General features: G+C 39.4%; 1 protein-coding gene and 1 pseudogene across 1 annotated transcript in view; one reads left to right on the forward strand and one right to left on the reverse strand.

Annotated features, from left to right (window-relative positions):
* The window catches only part of LOC112983244 (guanine nucleotide-binding protein G(q) subunit alpha), a 138626-nt gene that overhangs the window by 34252 nt on the left and 86877 nt on the right, over positions 1 to 17497 (forward strand). Inside the window, exon 2 of the mRNA XM_064500310.1 lies at positions 14081 to 14265. Coding sequence (XP_064356380.1) covers positions 14081 to 14265 — 185 coding nt within the window. The remainder of the gene's footprint in view (positions 1 to 14080; positions 14266 to 17497) is intronic.
* Positions 3819 to 7218, reverse strand: LOC135324306 (uncharacterized; annotated as a pseudogene).

Below are 17497 nucleotides of genomic sequence, written 5' to 3' on the forward strand. Positions count from 1 at the left end.
ATGCTGTTTTCAGTATAATGAAACAATTCATTTTGAAAGCATTTTCACATTCGAAGAAACAAAACTCTCTGCTGTATCCTTTCAGTTCCTGGATGGAGGCCCTTTATATGCGTGGGAGGTCAAAAGTTAATGTCAAGCTCTCAAAATAGATCTCACAAACATAAGATGTGCTAAATATTACCCAAAAAACTTTTTTGGAATGTGTATTTGGTTTTGTACTTTAGATGTTAACATGTTCTTAAAAATTAGCAAATTACATAACATACCAGTTTTCTTGATCTATATTTGCATATATTAGAAATAGTGATTAAGTATACTCTCCAGGTATTACAATCCTTCTCTAAAATATCAATTAGAAAATAGAGTACCAAATATTCTATCTACAATTCCTGAAAGCAGAATGTACAAAGTATAAGGTGGTATTTGCATGGTAAATGTTTTTTGTTTCCTAGATATCTTTTTGTATATGGTAATTACGTTTGCTACTAGAAAACATCAAGCGATTCAGATCACTTTTTTTCCAGTTATAACAACTGAAATTTCATTCAGTGGAGAATAACTGAGCAGTGGAGAATAATTAACCTGGGGGGGGGGGGGGGCGGCGGCGGCGGGGAGAGAAAAACAAAAAACCCTGTGGCTGTATGTTAGACATAAAGATCACATTTTCTAAAGATTTAGGTATTTTCTTTAAAAAATGAAGGTATCTTATTTCCCCACATTAAAAATACAGGAAAATCACTATGATTTTGAATGCTAACAGTATTTGTCCTTGCTTTTGGTTAAGCAAATAAGAGTGGTTTATACTGTCCCTGAAATGGTGTTGCTAGGAATACGAATTTTGTCTGTCTGTTCGTAATCCCTCTGAGTAACAGAAAATGAAAGAGACTTGAAAGGAATTTAAACAATAAACTTCCTCGTAAGAAACACTCAAAGCCTTCTGAAACATAAACTTGAAGAGTAGATGTTACTATTTCATTTTACAAATGTGTATAACAATAGAATATGTCACACTATTAAAATAAAAATATGTAAATATAGACTTTGATAAGACGCTAATAATATCTAAATTATTTACCATTGAGCCATCTTGATGCTTTTCTTGGTAATGTTTTTTTATGGTGAGCCTTAAGTCAATCATGTGGTGAATTTTTTTTCCCCGAATTAAAGAATCTTTCTAGGAGATATTAGATGAGTATTAACCAGCTTATAAACTGTTCTTTAACATGGTTGCATTTTTTCAACGTTATCTTAAAGCCTTGTATTAGATAGGCTTACTTAATGGCTCAGAGTCATACACCAAATATAGAAGTTAAGGACAGTTTAATGTCATTTTGGCTTTGTTGATCTGAAATAGCCTCCGTAATTGCTGACAAGTACTTCCTTTTTGCCTACGTTTTATGTAACTGTCTACCTCAATGAGTTAATAAAGTTAGAGTGGGCTCACTTGAGCCTAATATTACAGCACTTGAAACAAACTGAACTCAATGGGAAGTTCAGCTCCTGGAGATCTACCAGATGTGCAGGGTTACATGGTCCACACAATTTCTGGTATTTTCAGTTGGATTTATGAGCGCAGATGAAGGACAATAGGTGGGATATTTAATTAAAAAAAAAAAAAATGTTAGGAGATCCAGCCCCAATCATCATCTTTATTCAGATAGCAGATGAGTTGCTTTTCACAAAGTCAACAAACCTAGGATGTTTCTAATAATTTTGGTGGTGGTCACCATATTTATTACCATTTTCTATTTATTAATGCATTACAAAAAGCGTACGTACTGGTTTGTAGGTAGTTGTAAATGATATTGGTCTCCTCTAAGAAGGTTACAATTTAAAATAATAAGAGAAAATAAAAGGTTTGGTGAAGAGGCTTTCAATTTATCTACCTGGATTTTTGTATCGAGCTTGTTGCTATGGTGATAACCAAGCACCCTTGGGAGCAGTGATCAGCTCTGCTACATTTGTGCCTTGGAGTTTACTTATGTGAGTCTGGTTTCCAGAGCTGTATTCTGTTCTCAGATAGGAGTATAAAAATCCACATGAAAGCGAGCTGTGCAGAATTATGCAGAAGTTTCCAAAGATAGATTTGGCCCTTTCATCTGTGCAAGGAAAGAAGAGCCTGCATCACATCTTACACTGCTAATGCTTGTCTGCTTCTACTTCTGTTCATACTTTTTCTGTGGAAGAGCAGCATGAAGCAGACTGATTTTCAACAGTTTTCTGTCAGGTAGAGTTGTGGCTAGCATAAATAAAAATGTTTTTGAGGATAAAACTTTATTTGCAGCACTTTGGCTGTAAATGTATTAAATCTTTAGCCAGAACTTGTCAAAGCTTCATAGGAATATCTGTTTCCTCCAAACCATCTAAAATGGAGGGGCTAAACCTAGACTGTAACAAATTGTTTCCCTTTAGGAAGTCCCTAGTATTTCAGAAGGATCCTTTCAAAAGCAGGGAGAAGAAGGTCGCGCAGAGTGGGGTGCTGTCCTCTTCTGAACCCTCTTACAAAGCTCTGTAAGATCTTGAGGAGTTAGTGTTCTTCTCTGAAGGCAGCCCATTTATCTCTTCTCTCACTTTCTTGCCTCTAAATTGTACCCAAGCCACAAGATGATAACTCTAGCATTGTGAAAATTATCTGATTCTAGCTTGAAAAGATAAGGAGGTTTTTCTGCTTTGTTGTTTTTTTCAGAATTAAAGGTGGGGGAGAGGAAGATGCTGACTTCCAGTAATGGATTGTGCCTGGCTGCATAGTAGTAAAGCGTGATTTTGATTATCTGGCACAAAGCTATATTTGATTAACTAGATTTCTTGTAAAGGAGTTTGAGAGTTCTGTTTCAGTAAAAAGCTTGAATTAATATTCGTTTAAGGAGCTGCAGAACATCCGCTGAATTTTGAATTTTAATTCTATCTTCACAATTGTTGGCAATTCAGTGTCCTATTTAGGCTTTTTTGCAGTAGTCACTTGGAATGTCTTAATTTTGCCACTGGTACAATGAGGGTGTGTATTAGTTTTATTTCTTTGAGTTTAGTGGCTATGCTAGAATGCCAAGCAAAGTTTATTATCTGCTCAAACATAGCCAGATTAAATTTGTAAGAGGATTACTCTACTTTAGAAAGCATTCAGACTGTCTCCATAATGGGAGGGTGTTTCTTTCTTTTTTTCTCTCTCTCTTTTTTAAGAAGTGAGAGAATTAAGCTGCCATGCCTTGATGTATTGCATTTTGTTAGTACAGTATGATGTATATTCATATATTAATGAATTTGAGAGAAAAAAAATAATTCTTAGGTATAGGTAGTTGATACCGGTTTTATAATCCCATTTCAGAAAGGAAAATGTATGATAGCCTTGCTAATCTTTTTTAATGGATAACATTTGCTTAATTTTGCATAAACATTTAAAGAATGTTCAAGACTATTCTTGAAACAATTCACTGTAGATTGATGTCAGTCTTTCACACTACTCATTCAATATAATTCTTAACCTTCTGAGCTGTATTCATAAAACTAGCAGTTCTTGCTTTGGAAGGAGTCTTTACTTATTTTGCCAGGCTTTTTTTTTTTTTTTTTCTCCCCCTTTTTCTTTTTGTTTTGTTTTGTTATATGAATCATTCATAGTCATCTTAACTATATGTTTATAAATTATTAAAATGATACAAAGGAGATAATTTTATGAATAGCAAAATGATAAGCAAGTGGAATATGCAAATGTGGATTATGAACAAAATAAATAATTGAAAAGATGAGTATGTAGCAATTTTAATTTAAAGAGATTCCGTCAGTGGAGCAAACACTTGTGGCGGTCTGATTCACAGACTCCAATGTGCTGGATCAGAATCAACTTTATTCAAGCAAGCAAGCCCTTTATATAAGCTCTAGCCCGGATCGGTACTTTCCCAAAGGTCATGTTCCCATCATCACTCCTTCTCATTCCGTGCGGCTACTACCTTATCTACATACTGCTATTTATTCCTCCCAAGGCTTTCGGCTCCTTAACTCTATCTTGTCCAATCCCTCGCTGCCTGCCCCTACATCTCCCCCTTTTTTATTTTCTAAACTAAATATTGCCAGTGCAGTGTGTATTTGTACAACAAGTACTTGATGCAAAGCCCTTCGAGTCATTCTCTGCACAAGGCTTATTAAGCAGGGGAGATAGATAGCAAGGGCTAGAAATCTTAGCAAGATTACCAATCCACACGCCAGTACCTTCTTAACCCACGACCCCAAACCTAACGTCCAGTCCTATCCCTCAAAAGGGTTCCACTCTGATTCTATCTACAACTTATTAGTGAGGTCGTGTAGTCGCGGTAAGCTTTTATGAATCGATAGTGACCCTGCACGAGGCAGGCAGGTATTGCCAGAAAACGTCCCGACATGGGCTCATCTTAACGGGCTCTCAGTCCTCGTTTGGTGTTTCGAGGGATGCGTCAACAGGTCGAATCAGCCGTGCAGGCATCCAACGAGGCCCGTTACCTGTGGAGACACAAGCATAACCTTTCCCCCACGTTATTAAGTCTACTGGTTCACTCCATTGACCCGTTTCAGGTTCTTGTAGTGAACCCGAGGCTGTTCTTGCCACGTAGGGCATGAGAAATGCTTATTAACTGCACTTTGGTCCGTATAACGGTTTAAGAGGTTGAGAACATATAAGGCTTTCCATAGCTGCTCTTGTGGGGAGGCACCGGGGCTATTCCCCCTTTTTTGTTTTTCAAGCATGTCTTTTAGAGTACGATGGGTACGTTCCACTATTGCCTGGCCAGTTGGGGAATGGGGAATTCCGGTCACATGAGCGACCCCCCAGGTTTGGAGAAATGCCCGCGTTCGCTGTGCAGTGTATGCGGGACCACTGTCAGTTTTAATTTGAGTGGGAACCCCCACTGTGGCGAAACAGGCAAGCCAGTGACGACATACATCACGGCCTTTTTTTCCCCCAGCATAGGCAGTAGTGACAGCGTAATGGGAAAGGGTATCTACAGAGACATGGACGTATTTCAGTCTTCCGAATGAGGGATAATGGGTAACGTCTGTCTGCCAGACATTGCAGGGTTGCAGGCCTCGAGGGTTGGTCCCTGAGTAGGGTGGTAACGGGGATACATTTTGGCAATGGGGGCAACTTTGGATAATGTCTTGGGCCTAGTCCCTTGTGATATGATAAGTTTTTTGTGGCGCTTTTGCATTTTAGTGGGGAAAAAAAAAAAAGAAATCATGGGACAATTTAGCCTGCTGATAGGTGTTAGGTATCAGCACAGCTGCCGTAAAATGGTCAGCAACGCAATTGCCTTGGGCAGTCGGCCCAGGTAGAGTGGTGTGAGAGCAAACACACAAAACAAAGTAGTCATGCTCTCTTTGCTCCAACAGAAACAACAGTTGTTCCTTCAGAAGAAGAAACAATTGTTGATTCAGAAGAGTTTTTAAAAGGGAATCGTTCCAGGCATTGGATGACGCCCGTAACGTAAAGAGAGTCAGCAACAACGTTCGAAGGCTGTGCCTTGGACAGTGTGAAGGCTCGGACAGCAGCTGCAGAAGCAGATATTGGGTGGTTTGTCTGGGGTGTCTTCTTCATCCGAAGTCCATCTTCTTCCTTAAGCTGTTTATTCTCCTCCGGTAACCTCTGAACTTCTACTTGAAGCCTCTTATATTCTTCCATTACTCTCTTAACTTCAATGTCATCCAAAGAGGAACTTATTGATTTAGACATTACAGAAGAATCTGTCTTTGTTGCAGTTGCGGATACAATTTCATTTCTATGTCATAAGGCGTATCATTTTCCATTGGTAGCTCAAACACACGCCTAAGTTTCGAATGCATGAGTTCTTCTGGTTTTGCTTCTTTCCATACTGCTTCCATATCTGAAGTATCAGCTGGAGCAAGCATAGGCTGTTGGTTTTTCTTTTCTTTTTTTTTTTTTTTAAAAGCCATAAACTAGTGTTTACTTTTCTCATTAGGATCATAGTCCAAAGGCTGTAGCATCACAGAAACATTAATTGATGTTCCTGCATCGATAATTGCACTGTTAGGTCTTACACAGTATCTACATGGTGCCGTGGTCTTAACTTTGAAGCACACATTCCCGTCTGCAGGATTGCCGAGCTTCAGGTTTGCGGTGACACCATCTGTGAAAGGCCCTTTGAATCTGAGCTCGTGCTGCCGTTCCAGGCTGAGGCCTGCTCCGCTTTCGCCATGTTCCTCCTCCTGCTGCTCCGCGGTGGAGAGAGGAAGGGCCGGGCGGGAGGGGAAGGAAGGCAGGGAGGAAAGGAGGGAGGGAAGAAGGCAGGCGGAGGGGTGTCCCCGGCCGGTGTAGTCACGCCCCGCCGAGCGGCCCTGGGGCGATGGATCCTTCCCAGAAGGCCGGGTCAGTGTTGGGGGGGGGGTTGTGGGCAGTCCGCACTCGCAGGAGGCCCCGTCTCTTGAGGGGGGGGGTGGTTCCGAAGGGGCCGTAAGATGGACACAGCAAGGCGCATTAAGAGGCGGATAGAGGTCCGGCTCCTGCTCCGGATCGATTTGCCCTGGGTCAAATGGATTGTCTGGGTCGTTTCCTGGGGAGTCCCGTCCACCCACCGCCCCCACCACCGTGTCGCTTGACAGAGGTGCTGTGGGGGCTGCAGGTGCCTCCGGTCCCTGTGTTTTCTTCTTGCTGTGCTCTTTCAGAGTCTCAAGCATGGTTTGCCACGGGGCTAAAAGTCCTGCCGCCATCTTATCATTTCTTGTTGCCGCGTCCCAGAGCTTAACTCCGATTGAGTCCCACGTACCGAGGCTATAAATCGTGGTGGAATTCACCTCGGGACAGTTCGAGCGTGCCCACATCAATAACATTTTGAGGTCTTGGTAGGGGGGGGTATATCTCTGCCGTGCTGTTTCAAAGTCTTTTGCATTACGTTTAGCACGGACCTATCCTGCGGGGAGATTCCGTTTCCCACGACTCCCACGCGTTCCCGGCCGCTTACCTCCGTCCAGCGGTAGGTAACCTGTTGCGCGCAATGCCGCTCCCTTTCAGCGGCTCCCCTTCTGCTTCCTTTCAGCAGCTCTTTGTTCAGCCGGGCTCCGCCACCGGTTCAGCTAACCGCTGCCTCTACAGCCCTGGACGAAGTCAGTCTTCGGTCCCTGTTCGGGCGTCATTTGTGGCGGTCTGATTCACGGACTCCGATGTGCTGGATCAGAATCAACTTTATTCAAGCAAGCGAGCCCTTTATATAAGCTCTAGCCCGGATCGGTACTTTCCCGAAGGTCATGTTCCCATCATCACTTCTTCTCATCCCGGGCAGCTACTACCTTATCTACATACTGCTATTTATTCCTCCCAAGGCTTTCGGCTCCTTAACTCTATCTTGTCCAATCCCTCGCTGCCTGCCCCTTACAAACACTTGGCAATCGAACAATACGTACACCTCTCCTAGGCTTTTTGTTAATGACTCTTAATTTAAAGCTGTGATTTATTAGATTTCAAAGATCATCACTCAAATTTCTCTCCTAACTGAGCTTTTTGTAATTATTCCATTCAATTTTTAACATAAATACAAAGTCATGTGATGTAGGTACAGGAATGGAAGTCAAGATCCCTTAGCTCTCTTCCTGCCTTGTTTTGTTGCTTTGCTTGTAATTTCTGAGGCTTTCTTGTTCCATAGCCTTCTCCATTAGTGCAACTGAAATAAAAATTTGTTGTAACGTCACCTGACTCTTGTGAGGTGTAATCTATTAATGCTATTTAAGGACTTTGATAGTCTCAAATGGAAGATAATACAGAGCTACAGTTCATTTGATGGACATTGTAAATGTACTTACTGTATTTGTTATTAGGGCTCGTCATATTTTCTTCTGGAAATTTCAGTCCTTTCTGGATGATTTGTCATCTAAAAGGATGACAAAGATGAAAATGGTCAGTCCCATATATTAGTCTTTAATGGTATATGGCGGTTGATGATGTAGGATGGTACCTTAAATCTCTGTGTGCATGCGTCATGGAGATATGAGTTCTAATGATATTTTGGGGGCAATGGAGGGTGGGGGGAAAAACAGTTATGTTTTAGTACTAGGACTCCTTAGTTAGAAGGGCTTGCTTCATGGCAGCTGTGCCATCTAGAAGTCTTTCTGTGTGGCCAATGGGCAGCTCTTTAATTGCGCTGCCTTCAACAAGGGTGGCGATGGAGACTGTAGAGCCTAAGAGTGCATTTGTATGGGGTCAGGATGAGGAAGAGTAGGTAGGTGCTCGACAGAGCTGTTCGGTTCTTGCCTGTTTGGGACCCTGCTCGTTCTACTGGCCTCCTTTTTCTCCCCATGGCAGAGAAAAGAGGCTAATTTTGTTCCAGAATTTGCACCTAGGTGTTACTGGGTGAACTGGGGAGCTTCTCCTTCATCTCAAGCAAAATTTTTTTACAGGCCTGCTCAGCCTGATGTCTAGTCCCGTAAATGGCCTTCAAAAGCGAGCCTGAGAGTCTGCTCCAAGTGGTAGGACAGGCTGGCTCTTTTGCTCAAGCTCCTGGGATGATCTCATACATTCTGCAATATGTTGTGGCTATTTTGGCACCTAAAAAGTCAGGCCGGTCCAGCCTGAATTCTGCACAATTTCTATGGTTTCATATAGGACCATACTCAGTTTCAGCAGAAATGTGATCCTTTTGCGTTCCACCACTGGAACAACAACAAAAGAAATCATATTTTTTTGTTTAGCTGGATTAGTAGTAGCAGAGAGGACATAAAACTCTCTTCCAAGTGAAATACAACTTTATAGCTGAAATCAAATGTTTTTCTTCTCATGTGTCACCTCTCTACTACTGTTTTAGCTCTTACTTCTCATGGGAGTTAATCTACTTAATACCTGATGAGTTTATGATTTCAGCTTTTTTTTGTTGTTGTTTGGGAGACAGTTCACAACAGACTCCGTTTTCTTCTGGGTAGATATTCAGTGAAACAGCATAGGTATAGTAATACTGCAAGCAGAAAAACAAGCAGCAGATAGAAATGTCATGCTCTGTCCGCTCTGCATAGGATGTTAATTCCACTCAGACCCATAAATCTTCACTTTCCAAGTACCTCTGCTTCTTGTTGTCATGGAGCCCCAAGCTAAAAGCCAGGCTTCTATGAATGAGTACGTTGGTAGTTTAACAATTCTTAGTAAATTTATGTGGATGGTTACTAACAGGGTTGTGGGTTTTGATTTTGATGGCTTTTTCTTTTCTCTTTTCTATTAAGAGTCTCCTTTTCATCGCGCGCTCTCCAGGATTATCTAATTTAGATAGAAAACTTCAACCAATAAAATATGACCTTGTTTTTATTGCCTTTTTATAGGTCAAATTTAGGAAAAAACATGGAGAGCCAGGCCTAGTTTAGCAGCATTTGTTCTCTTAACAGATGTCAGTGTGGATTTTGCTTTGAGAAAGGCATTTTTGTTGCTTTAATTGAAAAATGGCCTTATATTTGATCACACAAGATACTACACTTCAGATTTATGTGAGTTACAATGTAGAGAAATGGGAAAACAAGTACAGGTATACACTGTGCACCAGTGTTTAAGAAAAGCTTGTGTACCTAGGCTCTGGATCTTGAATTATTTTCAAGTGATTCTCCCGAGTTTTCCTTGGCAGCCACTACATGAATTTTGAAGCCACACTGCCATAAGCTGCATTGCTCCTTCTTCAAAATGAACCATGTTTTAAGGTTTGCCATAAGTTTCACAGAGTTGTTTTTCCCATTTTGTAGTTTCGTTTTTGCAGAATGTGTACCAGGAAAAATAGCCGTAATGAAATAAATGGTGCATGATCTTTGTGTATGAGGGGTTACTGCTGCCTTTGAGCAACCTGACTTCCTTCCTGGCTGTGCTATTGGAGATAATACCACTGGGGGACTTTGAGATCTCTGGCTGTAAAAATCCTTGATGATGCAATAATATTTGTCAGTATTGCTGCTTGAAGAAGAAAGCTCCTGGGAGGTGTTCAGGGGTTTGTAAGGTGGGAAGCTGCTGAACTCTTTCCAGACTTCTAAGTTTGATAAGCCTTTATGCTCTGCTTGAATGGTAATTCATCCCTGTTTGAGAGAGTTGATCCCTCCATTTAAGACAGTCAGTTAAATCTTTTAGTTCAGCAGTTTTTTATCTGGAGTGAAATGTATAAAAACATCAAATGACCAACGAGCTTGGGTGCTTGAACCCACGAGCTCTCTTGTTCTGGTCACACTTTAGACTTCTCTCCAAAGAAGTGCCTGAGGGTTATATTGGGGTCATATTTTTGGCAGAGAGTTACTGTTTCTGGAAGATGAGGGGATTGGTTGGTGTGGTTGTTTTGGGGGGATGAGAGGTGGGGTTGGTTTTTTAAAAGACATTCAGGTATGCTGTGTGGCCTTTAAGTGTCTTCTGAAAGATGAAAACAGATCATTCATCTGGCTTCAGAGAGAGGATCCAGATTTGGATTAATTTAAACATGCAATGGCAGCTAGCAGAAAATTGACTTCAGGGCAGCTTTGCTCTACCTCCCTCAGTTCAGCTGATCTTCTATCTTATAATTTCACCTTTGTTTCCTCTGTTTATCAGCTAGAGATATTCCTGGGATGATGGTAGTAGCAGTGGTTAGCAGAAGCAGTAAGGCATCCAGGTCCCCTCTGGACATACGGATTTTTTTTTTATCCATTTTTAAGTTTTCTTCTTGTCACCAAGCAGAACAGACCCACTCAAGGATCCTGTTTAGGTTATTACCAGTGTTGTTGTTTATTATGGTGAAAAGTAAGATTTCAGGCATGCGTTGCCAGGTTATATTGCTTAACTCGCTCTGTAATGGCTGAGGCTATGGAAGGCACAATCAGTGTGTTAGTCAAAGTCTTGATCTTCTCCTAATGTCAGTCTTTGGTCTTAAAAAGGCCAGGGGGGTGTGTGTGTGTGCGCGCGTGTGTGCACGTGTAAATACATAAATCAAATCTAGGTTTGACTTTAGTGCTAGAATAGTAATAGTTCTCAACCCCAGTTTCCACTAGCAATAATACTGCAATAAGCAGCTTTGTTTAGATAACCTTAGTAATTCATTGTGCTCAACTCCTCCTTGTTTTGTTTTAGTTAATAACTTTTTTTTTCCCAAATTATCTTAGTTCTGGGGAAAGTATCTGAGTAAACTTCTAGGAACATACAAGTATTTGGTATACTATCACTATTAAGCAGTTTTCTTTTCACGTAAATTGAATTTTTAACAGAAGGATTTGACTTCATGGATAAAAAATGCCAAAATAGGGACTTTCTTCCCTTCGATCATAACAATCTAAGAGAAACTAATAATGTGAAGTGATAGAAGTTCCTATATATTGTGCCAAAAATGAACATTTTTACTTCCTCGTAATTTTTGTGCAATCCCCTAAATATTATTCTATCTGTCATTCTTACTGTTTTATCCTGGTTTTGTGTTTTCTGTCCTTGGAAATTTCGCATGACTTTCTTTTTCATCAGGACTACTTTTCACATTTTGCCCCTCTACACATAAGACTCCATACAGTTCAGGAGGACTAGAAATGTTCTCTTCATTGCTGCTGCCAGTTTAACCAGAAGATTAATCTGTGGGAAGAAATGGCTTGACTCAGCACCAGGAAATCATCTTGTTCACAAATTTTAGTATACCTTTAGATCTCCAAGTATAACTGGTTGTTCTTTGACTGACAAAGCCTTAGTCTGGTGCCACCCAATTGAAGAACTAGAAAGCTGAGTAAGATGTAGACTCCTTATGTGTTAGATTCTGCTTTGGTTTTTAATTTTGTTTGCCCATATATGGCAACTTCTACAGCCTTACTCTCAAAGTACAAGCAATCTGAGCTACTGTCTTCTCTAATGTAATGCAGATTGCTTTATCAGCATGTTTTCTTTCCAACTGATTGCTATGTAAACTTGCAATACAGAATTAAAAGAATTTAAAGCTTCGTTTTCTAAAGCAGAGTAGATAACACCAGCATGTTCTTTCCATGTCATGCTAAGTTTGCATTTTTTATTTTTTTTATTTTTTTTGAAGGAATCTGGTTTTCCTCTTGAAAAAGCATCACATTGACCAAACATGGAAGTCACTTTGTATTCAAATGATTTAGAGATGTTTGGTGCAAATGATTTTCTTATGCACTAGTTAGAGCAGAACTGTTGATAAAAGAGTTAATCTTGCCAAAAAGGCATGCTATAAAAATCCTGTGCCTCACGCGTTCATGTTTAACAGACTTTCATACTAAATGCGTGACATATATCTTGCAGGAAAAGCTGGGAAATATTACAGAATTATTAAAAAAAATGTTTGATATGGTACTTTATTTCACTTATATATAAGACCATGTGTCCATTGTGTAGGTTTTAGAAAAAGGGAAAAGCTGAGATCATCTAAGGGTAGCCACAAGCATTTTTCAGTATGTAATAGTTCTATTTTGTGTAGGTCTGTAGTTTTATAAATTCTCAAGAGAAGTCATATTTGCTCCCCTCCGGTAGGTTCCAGAAATACAAAGATCTCACCTGTACCTCAGATGAATTGGAAGATACAAACTTAGCATTGATCCAGGACTAAGTATTGCCCAAAACACGTCACCCTTTCTGCAGAGACCCTTGTTTTGCGGTTATTAGGCTGCAGGGGGAGACTTCTGTCTGGGGCCTGGCAGCGCCCTGCAGAGATGGTTGGTGCCACCCTTGATTGCAGCACGGGGCTGAGGGGATGACCGAAGGCTTGGTGTGGGAGCAGTCTCCATCTAACTTTACAACTTTGGAGAAGGTTCTTTTTCATTACAAAAACAATTGTTTGTCTCCTCTGGGGAAGTAAAATAGGTCTGTGTATAACACTGCGCTTGATTTTCTGGGAAGGTGTGGGTAAGGAAGACTTGCACTGGAAGTTTGTTTTGTACATGGAGGAGATGGCGCTGAAGGTTCAAAGCAAATCCTTGGTAAAGGGCAAAAACTTTCAGAAGCTTTCAGGTAGGGTTTTTGCAGTGCGCACTACCTTGGAAGTACCTATGGGTTGCCTGCACAGCTTCATGCTCTAACCTTACATTGCTCTGCTTGTGAAATACACTTCTCTGATGAGACACTTAAAACATCAGGCAAGGCATAAGGCTCCCTTTGTCTTGGAAGCCAAATATTACGGCATGAGGCATAAAAGCTTTATAAAAATGATCAAAATAAGATCTGGGCTGAAAGGCTGAGAAGCACAACACTGAACAACGCACCCAAGTGAATGTATTGCATTTCTTGAAGGTCTAAGAAGCTAGGTGAGCATACAAGTGTTTGTATGGCCATGTGACTCTTCCTTCAAGATTTATAGTTCTTCCCTATAAGAAAACAAATCACATGAATAATTTGGATAAGCCCCTCTAATTACAGAGGATGAGCTCACTGAGTTGAAGCAAAGGAAAAATGTTAGGTGATATATCCTGCATGAAATTTCCAACAGGCGGATCTTAACTTTAAATTGACAAATACTCAAGAAGTTCATTGAAAAAAAGTTATCATTTGTGCTTTTTCTGAAGTATATAGATGCAAAGACATTTCAAGGAAGACATTAGCAAATATGAGCCAAATTTTAATTACAGCTGATTTCATCTGTTTCAGAGGTTAAAGTTTGCAGAGCTGTAATTGTTATACTGCTTCCCTTCCCCCCCCTTTTTTTAAACAAACTTATCTAAGGGTTTTATTTTGCTGCTTATCATAATGTCCTTAAAGTTGGCCAACTGAGATAATTTTTTTCATATATATAACTTTCTGAATTTTTGTGATAGTAACTCCCCGAAGTTAGATGTTGCTGAGAATTTCATCTTCAGGAATGGAAATTTGGGCTTATTACTTTCAATATGCAGCAGTATACTTTAGAAATTTTGGATTGTGTCTTTTGTTTTAGTTATTAGTTTAGTTATTTTCTCATTGCTGTCCTTCTTCTATTCCTATTTTGTCTTCAAAATACAAATTTTAATTCAGTGTTGGTTCAGATGTTACTAAATGTTACTGCTGTTTTGATGTGGAACTGGTCGGTGTAGTTACCGTGCAAGCAGCATGAGCACTTGACACTGTTCTGCCTTGCACTGAACAAGCTGTCTGCTTTGTGCAGGAAAGTCATGTTTGTCCAGTGACTGAAGTGTATCCTTCTTATTTGTCTTGCAGGCACGGGAGAGAGTGGCAAAAGCACGTTCATCAAACAGATGAGAATCATTCATGGATCAGGTTACTCTGATGAAGACAAAAGGGGCTTTACAAAACTGGTGTACCAGAATATATTTACAGCAATGCAGGCCATGATCAGAGCCATGGATACCCTCAAAATCCCATACAAGTATGAACACAATAAGGTGAGATTTTTGTTTATTTCCATAGCCGAAGCTCTTTCTCCTTTTATCTTTAGAGACTCTCCATACATTTCCTAAAAACTATACATGGCATATAACTTATACTGTATTTAAAGTTGAGAAGAAAAGGGCTTCTTCTAGCTCTCTGCCCTCTGCACAGCCCTGACAAAACAGAGGAGACGAGAGAGCTCCTCCTAACAACATGTCTGTGGGATTTGTCAAGGGGAGAAAGTTAAGGGCAGGCTGGTGTTTGCCTATGGCTTTAGTCATCTCTTTCCCTTTCCTTCCAGCCCATGTTATGGCCAGAGCACAGTTAAACCATTCTTGTCTTTACCAATGCTGCTTAAGGTTTGCCATTAAGATTACTTGGGAAAAAGTTCAAATTAATTGAAAAATAGCTGGGGATATCTGCTTGTGTGTGAGTGTATTATGAAATAAAATTTGACACAAGGCCTTAGGACAAGCAAATTCATTTGAGACTGATGACATCACTGAAATTTAGAAGGAGGAAAATACACTTAAAGCATTTTTAAGGATTATCTTTGACATGCCTGACTTCTTTCCCTTTTTTTTTTTTTTTTTTATATTTGCATTTTTAAAGAAAGATAGGTAAAATATTTTAGGCATTCTGTGAAGGAGAGTGAAATGCTTAATATTTACTTGAATAGAAGGGAGGTTAATTGCATGGGAAGGCACAGAATTACGTGGCTATATCTCCCACTCCTTGTCATGGGAGTGGTACGTCTTTTGTTTGAGAACGGTCCTGATTTTTGCTGTTGACTCATTATCAGTAACTATGTCAGACAGGTTAAGTTCTCTCATGAGTGGAAGTTTCACCTTTCTTTGAATCTTGTGAAAGGAGATGTAATTCTTTTTTTAGTAATCTTGGATGAAAATTATACTTAAGTTCTTTTATTCTAGTATTTATTTAAATGTCAGAAACTATCAAAGAGCAGAGAAATTTGCTATAAAGAAATAAGCTTCCATTAACCAGGGAAAAGAGGACAAAATAAATTAGTGTTAGGATAAGAAGTCTTTTGTGCTTAAATATATGAAGTTTAAAGATTAAAATTGAACTGCAGTACATGTTTTAAGGTATCTCTTATTTAGAAGTAGGAAGGGTGAAGCTTATTACCAGGTAAAAAAAAACACTTTGTTTCTCCATTCAGGTCCACCAGAGTCACTGCAGCTGGTCATCACTTTGTTGGTGACATAATGCTGCAGTAACCAAAGAATCTTGCATGAGCCTGGGTTTATGCAGTGGGAAGTTAGGCAGATCCTGCTGTCCAAATCCATATTGTTAACCTTCTTTAATGTGGGGGGATGTTCTTAATTTTTCTGTGGGTTGTTTTTTTTTGTTTTTTTGTTTTTTGTTTTTTGTTTTTTTTGGACATTAAAAAAGTTAGAAAAACTTGTCTTAAATAGTAAAAGAGAATGCTGAACTGAACTTCCTAGTATGATTGAATGCTGGAGCTGTCAGATTTCCCTTTGCCCCTCGGAAATAAAAATCAAAGTAATTTGTATTTATTAAAAAAAAATGTATTTATGTGTGTGTTTCAGCTTGCTAGCTCTGTGTTTTTGCTGTACATGGAGCACTCAATTTCTTAACATACTTGAAAAGCTGGTTGATTGTGAAGCACATGTTTTCCTTCAAAACTGGTATTGACTGCTATTCTGCTGTAGTATCTGGAAGTCCTGGTTACAAATCAGGATTTTTTTTTCTTGTTTTTTACTACAGAGTATATATTCTATAGTTACTATTCAAAATTCTGAGTGTTGAATTTATATAGAATGTTTTTTATGTAGTTGAAGCCAATTGGTAAGATGTGGCATAGCTGTATACACATGGCCAGACCTTTCCAGTTAGGGCTGTTCACTTTCTCTGTGCTAGAATAACTTTCCTGAAAGTGAGAGTTTATCTTTGCACTCAGCTATTTCACAAGCATTCCCACCAGTTTTAATAGGGCTGCACGTGGAATAAAGTAAAACTCCCCAAATGATATGTTCTAGGCACGATTCCTTTAAAAATGCTGTCTGGAAATAGAGTGGAAGACAAACTTGCTACACAGTCATGCCAAACTACTGAAGACTACTTTTATGCTTTGTATACAAGGTCACAAAGCAGTAAACTTTTTTTTTTTTTTTTTTTTTTAGTCTGTTGAAAACAAACTCATTAGCCTAGCAGCCTAGAAAACACAGGAAGGAGATTCAAATTAATAGGAAGTGCCCTATCAGGAAATCCTATCTCTGGAGAGAATATCTCAAAGTTTGAGTAACAGCATATTTTTAGCACAGTACTTGTTTTCCACAACAGTTTAAAAAACTACAGTTCAAGCTGATATTGATGTGATTGGGCCTAAACGAATAATGGTAGTGTCCCTTTTAATCAAAGTCTTCATGTTCAGGGTTAGTTTTGGGGGTCACAGTAGAAATGTTTTTGTCTTACTGTAGCAGTTTTCTTAACTTTAGTAAAAATCACTAAAACTGGGGTGTTTTTTAATCTGAACGCTTCTGGAATTTGAAGTGTTATTTTGTCTAAAATTGGTGTTAAAATTTAGTGTCTCGATGCTAGGGCACTGTATCAAGCAAGATGCTTTTCTAGTTAAAGTGCAGAATATGAGCTCTGCTGAGGTTTAAGATAATGGGTCAGCATGATCCCTTCTCCTAGGAATTTGTCTGTTGTAGGAAATGGTGGCTAATGGATTGGGGTTTAGTTTCCTTTTGGGTAAATGTTACTGTTTCTGTTATTTATTTTTTAACTAGAAGTTTTGAAGTCTTTATATGCACCTTGAGTTGTAGGGTGGGAAGCATTTTATCAAATACAGAAAAGCCTTAGTTGCATATGGAAATGTGCATAAGCAATTACTAAAATTGCCCATCTTTGCAGAATTTTTGTGGTACAGTAGTAAGTTGGGGCAAGCATAGACATTCAAATTCACATTTTAAAAATCTAAAATGTAGATTTATATTTTTTAAAATTCTTTTTAGAGTGGCTTAGAAGCCATTGTTTCAAATAATATACTCCCCATTTCTCCTTTTTTTTTATCTCTTTTACATGTCTAATATTGCTGAAGGTGGGGAGTATACCTGGACAGTTTTTTATTTTTCTCACCCGTTGTTACAGCAGTTCTATGAAACAAATCTGCTCCTGTACTAAACAACTACCATCACAGTTACTGTTCCCTTTGAAGGCAGTTTCCAGAAGACAAGTTGCCCCTTCCTACTGAGAGGCAAC

Source organism: Dromaius novaehollandiae, chromosome W (assembly GCF_036370855.1).
Source record: "Dromaius novaehollandiae isolate bDroNov1 chromosome W, bDroNov1.hap1, whole genome shotgun sequence".
Lineage (NCBI taxonomy): Eukaryota > Metazoa > Chordata > Aves > Casuariiformes > Dromaiidae > Dromaius > Dromaius novaehollandiae.